Source organism: Gambusia affinis, linkage group LG18 (genome assembly GCF_019740435.1).
Source record: "Gambusia affinis linkage group LG18, SWU_Gaff_1.0, whole genome shotgun sequence".
Taxonomy (NCBI): Eukaryota; Metazoa; Chordata; class Actinopteri; order Cyprinodontiformes; family Poeciliidae; genus Gambusia; species Gambusia affinis.
This window is the reverse complement of record NC_057885.1, coordinates 5,753,790-5,768,087: the sequence shown is the minus strand read 5'-3', so window position 1 is coordinate 5,768,087 and position 14,298 is coordinate 5,753,790. Positions and strand designations below refer to the sequence as shown.

At 39.4% G+C, this 14,298-nt stretch overlaps 1 protein-coding gene across 6 annotated transcripts in view; it reads right to left on the bottom strand.

Moving 5' to 3' along the window:
• Positions 1 to 6,058: 6,058 nt before the first annotated feature.
• sorcs2 (sortilin-related VPS10 domain containing receptor 2) overlaps positions 6,059 to 14,298 on the bottom strand; it is a 307,822-nt gene continuing 299,582 nt past the window's right edge. For 3 of the 6 annotated variants that reach the window (XM_044096828.1, XM_044096823.1, XM_044096827.1), the window contains 6 exons: positions 13,034 to 13,146; positions 12,076 to 12,198; positions 11,885 to 11,984; positions 11,448 to 11,550; positions 10,326 to 10,625; positions 6,059 to 9,533 (listed from right to left, as the gene is read on the bottom strand). In XM_044096828.1, the coding sequence (XP_043952763.1) occupies positions 10,367 to 10,625; positions 11,448 to 11,550; positions 11,885 to 11,984; positions 12,076 to 12,198; positions 13,034 to 13,146 (698 nt within the window). In that variant the 3' untranslated portion in view covers positions 6,059 to 9,533; positions 10,326 to 10,366. The remainder of the gene's footprint in view (positions 9,534 to 10,325; positions 10,626 to 11,447; positions 11,551 to 11,884; positions 11,985 to 12,075; positions 12,199 to 13,033; positions 13,147 to 14,298) is intronic. The other 3 variants (XM_044096824.1, XM_044096826.1, XM_044096825.1) reach the window with 3 other exon arrangements.

The window sequence follows — 14,298 nt, the reverse complement described above, 5'->3', positions numbered from 1 at the left end:
GTAAAGAGGATACTTTGGTCTTTCTAATCGTGACCATTCAGGAAGGTATTCCTTTGAATTTGAATGGCTCTCTGTAGATAGCATGATTCAAATCTGGATTGAGTCTAGTAACTTATTTGAAACATGAGACCTAATATGTTTTGTTTTTTTGTTTTTTTCATGACATACAGACGATATATTTGAAAGATTTATTTTTTATTTCTTTATTTCTTTAGCCCATAATATAACTTTTCTGTATTAAAAAAAATAGATTTGTCCTGAAGAAACAGACTTGGAGTTTTAATTAAACCCTAATCATTAAAATCAACAGAAATAAACATCGGGAAGATACTGATTTGTGCAAAAAACAATAACATGAGTTTCAATTTTAAACAGAATAACTCAAAATACATTTTTAACAATATTCTAATTTATTGAGATCCTCTTGTGCTTTGTTCCTTTTTCTAATGTTTTTTTAATCTTCCTTAGTTTGAACTTTGTCATTAAACACGCAACACTTAATTGATGATCTGAACTGTCTCAGTCCGCTGAAAGTCTTCTCTGTATTTTTGTTTTATTTTCTCATTCCCAAAAATACAATGATCCCTAAACATTTCTGTTGACTTTGTCTTAACATATCACCTGGTCTCACCTTGTGTTTCTGTTTGGTCCTGTAGCCATGGCAGCAGCGCAACATTTGCATTCAGTAATTTGAAAATAGTTACTATTTACCTCAAAGGTGAGCTTCTTTAGGTTTTAACTTAGCCTGTTTCCTACAGGAAGCACAAGTTAGAGCACTGACAGATGAACTAAGATCAGTCTTTTTAAGACATTACCATTTTAAAAAGTCTTTTCAAAGGAGCTAAAGCTAGTCTGGGACTCCAGACTAGCTTTAGCTAGACTATTTGGACATATTTGGGTATATTTGGGTATGCAAAGTGAACCCGTTCAGTAAGCAGATAATAGCACAGAATCAGAATTTGATCCTGATGACATGTTAACATTCATTGTTTCAATATCTGTCCCCAGCTGATTTCCTCAAACAGTAGGAAAATAAAGTCAACAACCAATTTTGATTCATCAAGTACAACAAAGTACGTTTTATTTTATTTCCCCCAACAAACACCACACAACAGAAGGTGTTCAATGTGGGAAGTCGGAAACGTACATTGGAGACTGGATCTTCCCGTGGAATTGGCTCAAAAAGCTTGTGGAAGGACACTCAAAACGTTATGTAATTTCTAAAGGTGAAGAAATCACTCAAGCCAGTATTTCTCTTGAGTATTTCTGATCCTAGAGTTTAGAACATAGCTTACTCTACTGCTGACTCATCTCACATTTTCTGTACTCCCAAGTTGAATATTCTTCTCCAGTGCTGGACTTATTTATTCCAAGGCGTAATCCCTGCGAGATACTTACATAGTCGTACTTTGCAGCATCATTCCTCATCTGCCACGATCAGCCTGAACACTCTGCGTCATTCGACTTGATTTTTTTATTATCATTTTATAAAGAGTGTTTGAATTTCTGTCAGTAATAAATATGTCTTTGTTGTGTAATTCCAAAAAGAGAAAAGTGAGAGAAATCCCTCTACACTCTCTGGAATGAAGCTAACTAGCTTGTTGCTAAGCACAGTGTTGCTCACCTTTTTCACTGAGGGGTTATGCTGGTATCGGGTCTAGAGCTCCTGCTGATTGGCTCGTCTGTTGTCAAGTGTGGTAAAAGGTACAGGTACAAGTTAAATATATATGGATATGTTGGTATTTTTATTTTTGTTCATTAAATGCTGGTGACATCTAAAGTAGTTTGTAGTTAAGCCAACTATGCTAAATGGTTGATAATCTCACAGTTTACCCACAGAGAAACGGCTGTGTGCTTTTTGGTCTGGGAATGGTAATATTTAATTTTTTACTTCTAAAAACAATTTTAAAAACACAATATGAAGAATTTTGTAATTGACAGGGCCACCATTTTTATTCTATTTCTATGAAGAAGAAAAAAATATTTTGTGGGGGGACCCATGTCTATCAGAGGATGTGAATACTTTTGCAAGGTTGAGTGTTTCATTGGAATTGTAGATCCAGACATTTTTCATGTACATATCGCCAAAAGAACAACAAAAAAAAAAAACAGGTCTCTCCTTAAACCAACAGAGACAGTGTAACCAACAACAAGTAGTTTCTCAGTAAGAATCACAATTGATGAGGTTGCTATATACAAGCCCACTTTGATTCACTATACTGAATATTTGCTCTTCAGGGTTCAATGAGCAGATAAACATCACAGTTCAAACAAGGCCATTCATGATTGACACATTACATTTCAAGATCTTTATGCTAAGCTAATATGATCTGCGTAATACAATGTCCTCCAAAAATGATAGTTATTACTCTTGTCTGTACGTTTATTCTAAATCATGAGCTGTCATCACTTATTCTATGTTGCTTTTCAGTGTAAAATTATTTCTTGTCATTGCTTGCTACACTACTGACGAGTTCAGACGTCACAAAGCGCTTTCAAGGTTGAACACTGAGGTTGTTTGGAGATCACAACTGATTTTGACAAACATTGTTTTGTCCAAACACGTCGAATCAAAGATCACATTCATGGAGAGCTGGACAAAATGTGCAAGGCTGGTTTGTGAACAGAACGCCTCCCATTGAGTTACAGAGAGAGATCCAGAGACTTAGCAATCTTTTGGGAAAGGAGAGAGCAAAATGGCTTGAGGAGAACCAAAAGCTAGTCTATGTGCAAAGAGAACTGGAGAATACAAAAGTCGAGTTACAAGGGCAGAAAAAACTCAAGGAGATGAAGAAAGAACTACGGACAGGAGAAGAGTTTCCTGATTCAAAGTCTTTCAGACGTGTTTCCAGGGTGCACAGCAACATAAAACACAAAAAGAAAAGGCTGCTGCTGTCATGTTCCGTGTTTTTCTGTGTATTTATTTCAAGTTTCCTGTGTGTCTGAGTCTCTGTGTTGTCCTGTCTCCCCTTGATTAGTTCCCAGGTGTGTCTCGTTCCCTGATTACCCTCTGTGTATTTAGTGTCACCTGTGTGTCTGTGTCGGGTCCTCGTCTGATGTTTGCTTGTGCCGTCATTGTGTCCATTCGTTTATTCTGTTGCTACCAGTGTTGAGCCATTTGTTCCCGCTCAGCTGTGCTGCCAGGATTTTTGGACTTTGGACTTGTTTTTCATTATTAAAATCTTCATTTATTCATGGCAACCTGGTTCCATCGCGTTTGCCTCACCACACTACTTCATGACAGCTGCTGAAGGAATTTAAGCAATTGAAGGTCGCTCAGATTGTCAGTGAGGAAGCTTTCAGGTCACAAATCCAGGCAGAAAAAGATAAAAATAATGCCCTCCAGCAAGAGCTGGGCCAATTAAGACTAGCTATGTGGACCTTCAATCGAAATATGAAGCTGCAGGTGAGAGGAAGCTGCACGTTGACATGCAGCTGTTCTATGAAGACAAAATTAAGCTCCTTGAAAGCCTGAGAACGGAGAAAGATGATCTCCAAGAAAAAATGTCCAAGGAGATTTGCCCGCCTGCAGGAAACAGAGAAACGTCTGCAGAGTGAGCTGCAGCTGTATAAGCCTTCATACCAAGATTTAAACAGGAAGTATGGAGCAGATGTTTCTGCCCTGAGAGAGAGAACAGAAGTTTATCAGTATAAGGTGAATTGTGAGAAAGAAGCTAATTTGGAAAGAGCAAAGACCGACCATCATCTTATCAATTCACTTGGAGCTGAAAAGAACAATCTGCATCAGAAACTGGCACAGGAGTTCTCTTTGCTGCAACAGGACTCCACAGAGACTGTCCTGTAAACTGTGGGTGTTTTATTTTGCATGGCACATTGCTGCCATCTGCTGGACTTTTAGGGAAATGCTTTACTTTTATGTTATTTAGTTTGTTTACTAACGGCAGAGCAGATGAAAAAACGTGTCTGTTATGAACGCTGCTTTCCAGGTCAAGTTCTTCGAAGCAAAGCCTGCAAGTAGTGTTGGGTCGCTTATCCAGGTTTGCACTCACACACACTCGCAAGTACTTTTGACACACATAGCATGTTTCATTTTTGGACCGAGGGCTTTGTCTGAGGAATGAAGCTTGAGCTTGCATGTTTCGTTTTCAGACAAAGAGCTTTCTATGGAAGTGAAATGATATGCCATGATATCAAGTTACTTCTCAGCAGACATTCCTTAGCTGACGTAGTTCATCAGACGGTCAATAAGGCGTGTCTTAGATACAAGGAATGGATCGTCCTTTTTCATCAGATGCTGTTTAACCCCGGTGTATTCACGTCGCAACAAATTAGCTTGTGAGGGTAAGCGTCTCTTTCTTTTTAGCGCTAAAAAAATAAAATAAAATAAGTAAAGTCTGATTATTTTGTGTCGGCTGATTTTCTGCATGTGTGGTCACATGGTTCCGATCCGTCAGTGAATAAAGTTACATAATTATAAAAACTGAGCTCCAAGACAGAGATGAACAAGGACTTCCAAGACAAAAAGTGGCCAGGCAACAAGAACCAATTGAGGAAAAAGACCGTAACTCCGTAAAAATTATGTATGACCCTGCGACCATGGATCTGAAACATTTATTAAAGAATATTGACTTTCCTAATGCATCTCCCAAGGAGATAAATGTTTTCATAAATGAGAGGCTGAGAAATTCAAGCCAAGATCCTTAACCAGTGGAGGCAGTCTCTAAAGAAACATCTTCAGTGTGGACAACGATACGATACACTTTGAGCCTCAAGAAACAACAAAAATTGAAGAGAAGCAAGAAAGCCTCTAAAAGAAGCAACTAGCAAAAAGTTCAAAGGTAAGTTCTGAACCGTTCCAAGTCCTCAAAATACATCTCATATTTTAGACAAAAAAAAAATGGCCGGCATCTTCACTAGCTCGTCACTAAGCACAGTGTAGCTCACCTTTTTCACTGGGATGGGAGAGGAGTTATGCTGGTATCGGGTCTAGAGCTGCTGCTGCTGACTGGTTCGTCTGTTGTTAAGTGTGGTAAAAGGTACAGGTACAAGTTAAATGTATGGATATGCTGGTAATTTTTTTTCTTTCGTTCATTAAATGCTAGAGAAATTGAGGCAAACAGTAGTCTGTAGCTAAGCTAACTATGCTAAATGGTTGATAATCTCTCAGTCTACCCACCTTTCTTGGAGAAAAACGGCTATAAATTGACACTCTTGTCTTTTTTCTCTCTCTTCCTTTGAAAACATGACTAATATTTTGGCAGCATAGTAATAACCAGTTATTCTTGACTTGTTCTAACTGCTGCTGACCGGTCACCGTCAAGCGCTAAGCAGAAAGAAACCATTTTATGCAAATCCAGGGGGTGTTCAGTGCAAATATGGATGTGTGCGTTTTGAGGGGGACAACATTTAATTTTTACTTCTAAAAACAATTTAACAAATACGATACGATTAATTTTGTAATTCACAGAAATGTTTAAAATTTTTTACTATGAGGAAAAAAACAACAACTTTCAGACACCGTCAACAGCCTTGTAAATATGTTTGTTTGTTTTTTTCCATCATAATCGTTCCTACGTTTATACTTATGTCTGTAAAATAGGACTAGTCATGGTTTCAATTATTAGATTGCTGTGCAGTATAGGTGGGCATTTCTCATGTATTGTTTATCATGAAAAATTTCTGGTAAGAATTTTAACTTACAGGTGTTATATAAAAACCAAATTGACAACAATGTATTTTTTTAAACTAGTTTCTACACTGTTTGTCCCAACAAAGCATCAATAAATGCTTTGGTAGGACAAAAAATTTTGATACTCAAAATACCACAAAATGTTGTGATAAAATCCATAGTGCTCACCTCACCATGCACACTTTAACACTAGTGTAGTTGTTTTTGCCCAATTTTACAATTTACTTTTATAAAGTTACATAGTTATAAAAAATGTATTTCATCTTGGAACAAAAAAACAAACAAACAAAATAATAAACTATTGTTGACTGTTGTTGGACCGTACCAAATAGATGCCTGTGCGATGGTACCAGGTCAAAAAGCTGATTGACCCAATAAAGTTCAGACACACGTACAAGTTATGGAAGTGATTTATTTCAGGATGCAGGTTCAGTGCATTAGGCTTCCTGAAGAGACAGCACACAAACGAAGAGATCAAACAAACCAGCGAATAGAAAACGCAACCAAAGAAAAAGCAGCGTGGTACAAATCACAACGTCAGTGTCGTCCTCCGTGAAACTCACTGGACTAATACAGTGGAATATCACAACTCCTCACGTTCCCCCCTTCTCGCTTAAAGGAACATTGATACAATGACGACACCTCACTACGAAAACTAATTGGAACATGAGCAGAATATGTACAAAAGATGATCTAAGGTGTAAACAAGTGAATGTAATGTGCCGTATTCAATACGTGATAAACCCCAAGAGTGGTCGTGGCAACAGTAGCTGTGTTTCCGTAACAGATGGGCGCAAAACCTAATGTTAGCTGATGTCTCAAAAAATGATGTCACAATTCAACAATTTTGGTGTTTCCGTTAAATAAGAAACCAGTTTAAATCAAGTAAATTAAGTTTGTTTATTTAAAAAAAGCCATCCATTAAGCCAGGGGTGGGCGATCCTTGTCCTCGAGGGCCGGTCTCCTGCAACGTTTAGATTTGTCTCTACTTCAATGAGGTCAGTAGCAGGACTCTGGAGAACTTGACTGCACCAAGGAGGCGACTCAGTTATTGTATTCAGGTGTGTTGGACCAGGGAGACATCTAAGAGTTGCAGGACACCGGCCCTCCAGGACCAGGATTGCCCACCCCTGCGTTAAGCGAATTTATTTTCCTAATTCAAATTTTATGGTCAATGGAAACGCAGCTGCTGCTGCTGGTTGTCTGCAAAGGCCTTCAGATTTAAGGTTTTCGTCGGACTGTGTCATACTACGTAAAACCAGTTAGTGCATTCAATCGCACAAAGTCATCAGCAAGAGGTCAACAGAAAGGGAAAATGAACCTGTGTATCAAAAATATCCATATTCATAATAATTACTGTATACAGTAGCTGTCAGCATTTTTTGGAGATGACAGTCTTACTTCCAGTTAGCGACAAGTGCGAAATATTCCTGATCGGAAAACACAGTCATATTGAAAATGGATACATGGAAAGCAAGCGATGATAATGAAACAGGAAACATTTTTTTTAATATAGTCCTTAGGAAAGTCATTGGTGAATCAATGCAGAAGGAGAAAGGAAAAAAGAAAAAATTTATTTCGGTAGTCAAACACAAACGTTGATGGGAATATATACAAAGTGGAAATCGCTGTTCATATTTACACATTTACATACAACAAAACCAAACCTTTAAAGAGACAAGATTTCACCGTGAGCTACGCCTAATATAGGCTGATACAGAATACGTCGACTTACCCCCTTTCTCCTCATGTCGCAACCTTCGTCTCCAAGGGAACAGAGTCCGCTCCGACCCACAACTTGTAAGGAGGAGGAACAGAAAGGGCCATTCTTTTTTGTTCTTCTTTTCATTTTTAACGCTCCCGCGGTCAAAAACGGGGCTGATTAAGAAGCCGCGAGCTGTTTACCCTGTGCGGCGACTCCGCGCGCGACCTTTTTACGAGTTTTTTTTTTTGTGTGTGTGTGTGTGTACGTGTTTGTGGTTTCGGGAACCTCTCGCCCCTCCCACCCTGCTCCTCCCGAGACCGCGGGAGAGTTAAAACACAAATAGCATGATGACAGAGAAATGTCACAGAGCAGATCTTAGTCTGCCGTCTTAGGCACCATGGGACAGACGAGAGCTGATACTCACTGGAAACACCGCACATCGATATTCATACGATTTTAAACAAGGATCCGGAACAACGGTGACGTAGAAAAAAAGAGGAAGAGGGGAGGAAAGATCAAAGCTATGTGGAGATAATGGTGTAGTCCCAAGGTGAGAAGTACCTGTGAGTGGAAATTCCAAGAAAGTGCAACACCGCCCTCTTGTGTTTGCATGCTTATTCCCTTCAGATGCAAGTTCACAAGGGTTTTATTATACTGTACATTCCATTGAGATTATTATTGCCTTGTAAAAAGAGAGGAGTGCTAACTTTGGGGGAGAAGAAAAGTAAGTGAAGGACTAAAAGCTGGCTCAAACAAAACCATACAGTGCCTCAGGAAAGTATTCCTACCCCTTCAAAGCTCTGTATTTGGGCACATTACAACCACAAACTTCAATGTATTATTAACACACCGACTTAAATTGTTGCGTAATGTGAAGTAGAAGGAAAACAATTCATGGTTGTTTGATAGGGGTGTGAATACTTGTAAGATTTATTATTTTGATTTCAGATTTTCTCTTGAAATTTTGCTTTATTTTTGGCATTTCTACCGCAAACAGTATTTTGTTTTGATTTGTTCTCAGATAATTATTATTTTTTTTATTATTATTATTTATTTATTTATTTTTGCATTTTGTGTAGTGAGGAAAAAGTATGTTGTTGACACAATTTTTGTCCAAATTCTTTCCTCGGTTTGAGCAAAATAAATCAAAGGAAAACCTGAGTTGAGCTTTTTTGGCATACACGAAGAACACTACAAGACATCTCTCTGACCGCACCAGCAGGAAACATAGTGGTGGCAGCGTCATGCTGTGGGGGACGCTGCAAAGGGAAAGACTGGCACAGATTAAAAACTGCGACAAAAAAAAATCTTAGGCTCTGAAAACAGCCTGTGACATTAGGAAAGACGTTCTCCTTACCACTGAAGCTACAACGGAACGGTTTACAGAAACGCACACTCACACGTTAAGAGTGGCCTAGTCCAAGTAACGATTTAAGTCAAATGGAGAAGCGTTTCTTTTCGCAGATGTTCTCCATGTAACCTTGTTACATAGAAAAATGTGGTTTTACAAATAATCGATTTGTTTTATCTTTGAAAATTTAAAAGTCGCGTATCATTTCTTTCTACCTTACAAACATCCTCGTGACTACCCGTAGTTCAAATTTTGACACTCTTTTTCATGGTAGTCAGGAGGATATACGCTACTTTGCGTCATAAACGCCCAATAAAATACACTGAAGTTCAGAGCTGCAACATGACAAATAATAATAATAAAGGTTTAGGTAAAGGTAATACTTTTGCGGGGCCTGATTTCAGTCGCTGCTGGCCTGCACTGATCAACCGTCTCATCAGTTAAGACCAATAAGGGAAGTTGTGCTACTTCAGCACATTTCTGAAGCACTGATGCACAAATTAACAAATGAACCTTAAACTTCTTCAGAGTGGAGATGAATTGAAAGGAACGTGGAATACAAAAAAATTCAAAGAGATCACCAAAGAGTTGGGTTGGAAGAGGCTGTCGGGTAGATCTGATGTCTCCAACGTGGATGAGAAAAAAAAACGAGAGAGATAGAAAGAGAATCGGGGGAGGGGAGGAAGAGGAAGTCAGAGTCCCTGTGCTTGTTAGCTGGCTCGGCTAGGCTGGGCTAGCCCGTCAGCGTTGCCCCGTCAGCCATCAGCTGCTCAGGTAACCGTGTAATTCTCTGGAGTTGATGCTCAGGATCACACCTGAGTGGTTGCCTGGAGACGAGGCCGGGAGGGGGGATGGCGGGGGGGGGAAAAAAAAAACAACATGTGCAAACAAATTAGCAATAAGCTAACAAGTGAAGTGCAGAAATGACAGTGAATGGTGTAAACGGTACTTAGTGGAGTTTTCTAAACAAAACAGTGTAACCATGTGAACACACATCTCATCCACATAAACATCAGTCAAATACAAGAAAACATTTAACTATGTAGCATAGCATGCTAAAACTACAGGCAGATCTCAATAAATACATTTCACTGCAAAGTTAATTTGCTTTTGATTTTTTTTTTAAAAAGGATAAACACGATCATCATATTTCAAATATTTATTGATGATTTGCTTCAGCTTTTGTTGACTCCCAAATTCAAAGTTTCTTGAAAAATCTGAATAATTCATAAGACTAATAAAACCTTTTTTTTTTTTTTTTTTTTTTTTTTAGCAGTCACCAGTATCATGCACAAAAAGGGCAAACCTCAAAAAGTCATGCTGACGAAGCCGGTTCTCTGCCACAACAACCGGAAAGTTGAGTGGAAGGAAAAAGTGGAGTTGTAAAACACAAGCACAAGCAAACTAAAAAAAACAAAACAACTTTTTTAAATTTAAAAATACATTATTGATTAGGAAAATTAAGCTAAATAATTAATTGAAATTAAATAGATTACATGCTTATTTACTGAGATGCACCTGTAAACATAATCAACTGACTGAAGTGTCTTAAAAAAAACAAACAGACAACATTAAAATATATATATAAAAAAAAACAAACAGGTGAAGTCATTCAGTACCTTGGTGTGTGTTAGCTGCTGGAGTTAGTGGCCTGGCTGTTTTAGTAGCAGTGGTTAGTGGTAGTCCTTATAAGAGAACGGAAGGCGGGGCTGCCTCCCGTGTTACCTAGAGTCTGCGAGTCCAGGTCGTCGTCGATGAACTCCTCGCCCTGGATGATGTGCTGCGTGTCCTCGCTGTGGTTGACGGGGCTGGTCATCTCCTGCTCCTTCTCGTTGTGCATCTGGGCGTAGATGTTGCGGTTGCCGGGGAGCTTTCTGAAAAACAGTGGAGGATAGGGGTCCTCAGTCCTAGGCCAAGGACTGTGGGATAGTAGTTTGATTTTAATGAGACGGGGCTGGAGAAATGCACGGCAGGTTTTCATTCAAGTGACTTTTCGGTGGATATTCGTGTTCCGCGGCTCAGGGGCTGTGGTGTCATTAGTGAGCTACTGTTGTGGGGGGAAATGATAAATTAAAAATGCATGCAGTTCATAAGATATTGTTATCAACGGCAAATTTCATGTAATCTATCGTGTGTGGTAGGAAGAAGGGGGGGCAGTAGTTTGGACAATAAAGCAATGGTCACCAGCAGGTTTCAGATAAAGCTTTTGAATCGCGCAAACGTAAATTAATAAAACTATAAAAATCTGCTGAAAAAATTAAATTATTCTGTAGAATTATTTGCAGTTATTTTTGTTGGTAATGACTGTGGGGCAGGAGAGATTTCCTGTAGCAGTCTGTGTTACAGTGAATTTGAAGAAGCCTCTGATTGAAGACATTTTTTAACATACATTCTTGGAACTGAATCATGACAAGACCTTTATTTAGTGTTAACATGCATCTAAACGTCCAACTTGTCTTATGTACAGGTGTTTCTGATTCCCTCGTCACTGGAAGGTGAGATGATGTCACATGACCTCCATGACCTCTCTGAATGAGGCTGGACTGCAACACCTTTTGAAAAACTACTTCACTGCTGCCATTGCCTTTTTGATTCCCAAATAGGTTTTGTGTGTCTATAAATATAACCAGCCTTTCATATGTCAAGAAAATAGATCTTTTGCGTTAAATCTCAGATCATGCCACTGGCTGTGGTCGAGTGCAGACCAACAGGAAGCGACTTCACACCAGGACGAAGCTCACCTTTTAAACTTGTACAGAATGAACGAGCCAGTGCCAACGACGCTTATTAGGAATATGACAGCCAGCGCCCAAACACCTGGGCCTCCAGCTGCTCCGTGGTAGCCTAGAGCGACAAACAAATGCTTAGGTTTCAGAGAAGAAGGGACCCACGTCACGTAGAAGCAAAAGCAGAAATTTGCTAGTGTTGATGAGAAAAGTGTGAGCGGTGTCTGGGAGAACAGGATTCATTAGGTCACAACAACAGGGAAAGGGTGTATTTGGGTTTGGGAACGTCTGGTGAACGCACCACTCTCTGCCGCTCCGGCTACCGAGTCATTAGCAATAAAACCTATTCAATGGGAATAATCATTAGCATGCTGTTTGTTACAGCTTGAACGATAAACTACAGTGGAAACAATCACTGCAAAAGTAAAGCGTCGGTAGCTTTCAGGGTTTACCTGCGTTCGGGTCGGCCAACATCACCAACACCCGCAGACCGCCTCGGACCATGAAGCTGATGTTCTTGTCGCTGACCGCTTGAACCACCGCTGGGATACGCTAAGAAGGAGAACGCTGCATTAGAGCTGCGTTTTACACTCAACGTGTCTTTATGTATTGGGAGAAACTGTGCGGGTTTGTGTGGATCTACCTTATCTACTAATACGCTGCCCTTGGCTGGTTTGGAGTCCAGCGGCAACACGTACAGGTCGGCCGTGGTGGGGAGGCCTGGGTTCACCACGGTAACCAGAGAGTCCTGAGGTACGCCTGTGGTCTGAGGACATGTGGTCACAAAGAACGGTGTAAGGCTGGTCAGCAGGAAGCCGACAGCACAACAATCGCACATTCCACACAAAAAAAACCAAGAACTGCTCAGCTTTGCCGTTTCTCACATTTCAGCTCATCATATTTGCCCTTTTTTTTTTACACCAATTTAGTAATTAAGCTAAAACTACACAAAGATGAAAAGCCTCCCTTGTCTGTAGATACTGTATGTTCTAAGCTTCTCCTGAAGTGGAGGAGTTTTTGGTTCACCAAGTTCAAATTCTTCGGAAAAAAAATCCATTAAGTGCCTCCTGTTGTCCAATTATTGACTAAAAACTTGTCAACAGATCAATCCTCTGCTGCAGAGTCATCATTTGCTACAAATGATCCAGCGTTCACTATGTTAATGCTATGATATTGCATTTTAGGCAATTCCTTTTAACTAAAAGGGAATTAAGTTATTTGTTTATTTACATTTTAAAAAAATGTTTTTCTAATATTATAAAAATAAGCTTTGGTAGGTAACAAAAAATATGCAGATTGTGTCAATTCTTTCATTCGATTAATCGTCAGAATAATCGATTAGTTGCAGCCCTGAAAAATATGTAAAGCAGCTGCTGCTGGACTGATGACAGATTTTGTCAAATTGGGCAAATAGACGACTAAAATCCAACAATGAAGGACAGAGCAACACTTCTGGTCATCTTTCATACTTCATCACCATCAACCATTTTTAAACTTTCATCTCACTTCGTTGCAAAGCAACCAAGTGACCCAGCAGAAACATCGACGTTGTCTAGAACAAAGAAAATGACTGGAAACGAGGTGAAGTGAAGGGATCTGACCTTGGCGAGGAGCTTGGTGACCACCTGGCCGACGTCACGCCGCCACTCCGGGATGTTGGGGTTGAAACGGTCCAGGTTCCTGCTGAAGCTCAGCGGGATGACTTGGAAGTTGTCTGGAAGGAGAGCGAGTCGCCACGTCCGTCAGGACCAACACCCAGCGAAACACAACCAAAAACCCACAGCCGCCGCTCTGAACGGACAGACGCGCCTCGTCGCCAATCACCCCGGAGGAAACATGTGGCGTAGTTTCAGTCTGCGTGTTTCTGTGGCGCTGCCGGCACTAACAGATGGCAGCCGGTCGCCGGGTTGTGTGCGCGGAAAAGCTGAAATGTCTCAATTAGACCGATGTAGACGGCAGAAGTGTTATCAAATAGGTGTCATTTAACGGATGGGATCAGAGTCGCAGTGAAAAAAAAAAAGCAGACTTGATGTGAAATTTAGTGTATAGCCGTGCAGAGTGGTAATGTACAGACAAAATGGCTATAACTCAGCTTTTGATGCAAAACAAGATTTCATATCATGCAGCTCTGTTCAGGACTGTACAAGATGAACAAAAACTACTACGAAAAATTACCACTGAATTTGTTTCTCTTTAATAAGAACGCGAATGTAACAATTTAGATCAGCGGCGTCCAAACTCGTTACACTGAAAGCTCTCAGGGGGCTAAAAAGGTTTTCAAAACAAACATTTTGTGTTGTTTTTGTTAAGTTTATCTGCTCATCAATAAATGAAAGTAAATTTTTTTATTAATTAGATACAAACTATTTTTTTAAAATGGTTGTGCACGATTGTGTTATAACACGACAGGTCACCAGTAAAAGAATCCTCACTTATTTTATGAAGATGTTATTTATCTGTAAAAAATATATATATATATTTTTTATTTTTTATGAAAATGTTATCAATCTGTAACAAAACTTGATTTTTTTAAAAATGTGATACTGTTCATCTGTAAAAAAAAAAACAAAAAAACAAAAAAACTTGATTTTGTTTAGTAACTTGTTATTTATCTTTAAAAAAAATCTTTTTTTTTTTAAGTTATTTATCTGTAAAATCTTGCAGTACAAGATGAAAACTCGTCCATTTGCATCAAACACCTATTTGCGTTGAGGTCGGCTGCAAAAGGCCCCCGTGCTGCAACATGGACACCTCTGTTTGAAATGGTTGCAAATGTTATTCTAATCAGACGCTGTTTTAAAGTTATTAAGTAAACCAATCTAGTATTACGTGGCCACAAAGCTAAGCTAAGTCCCTGATTGTGGAA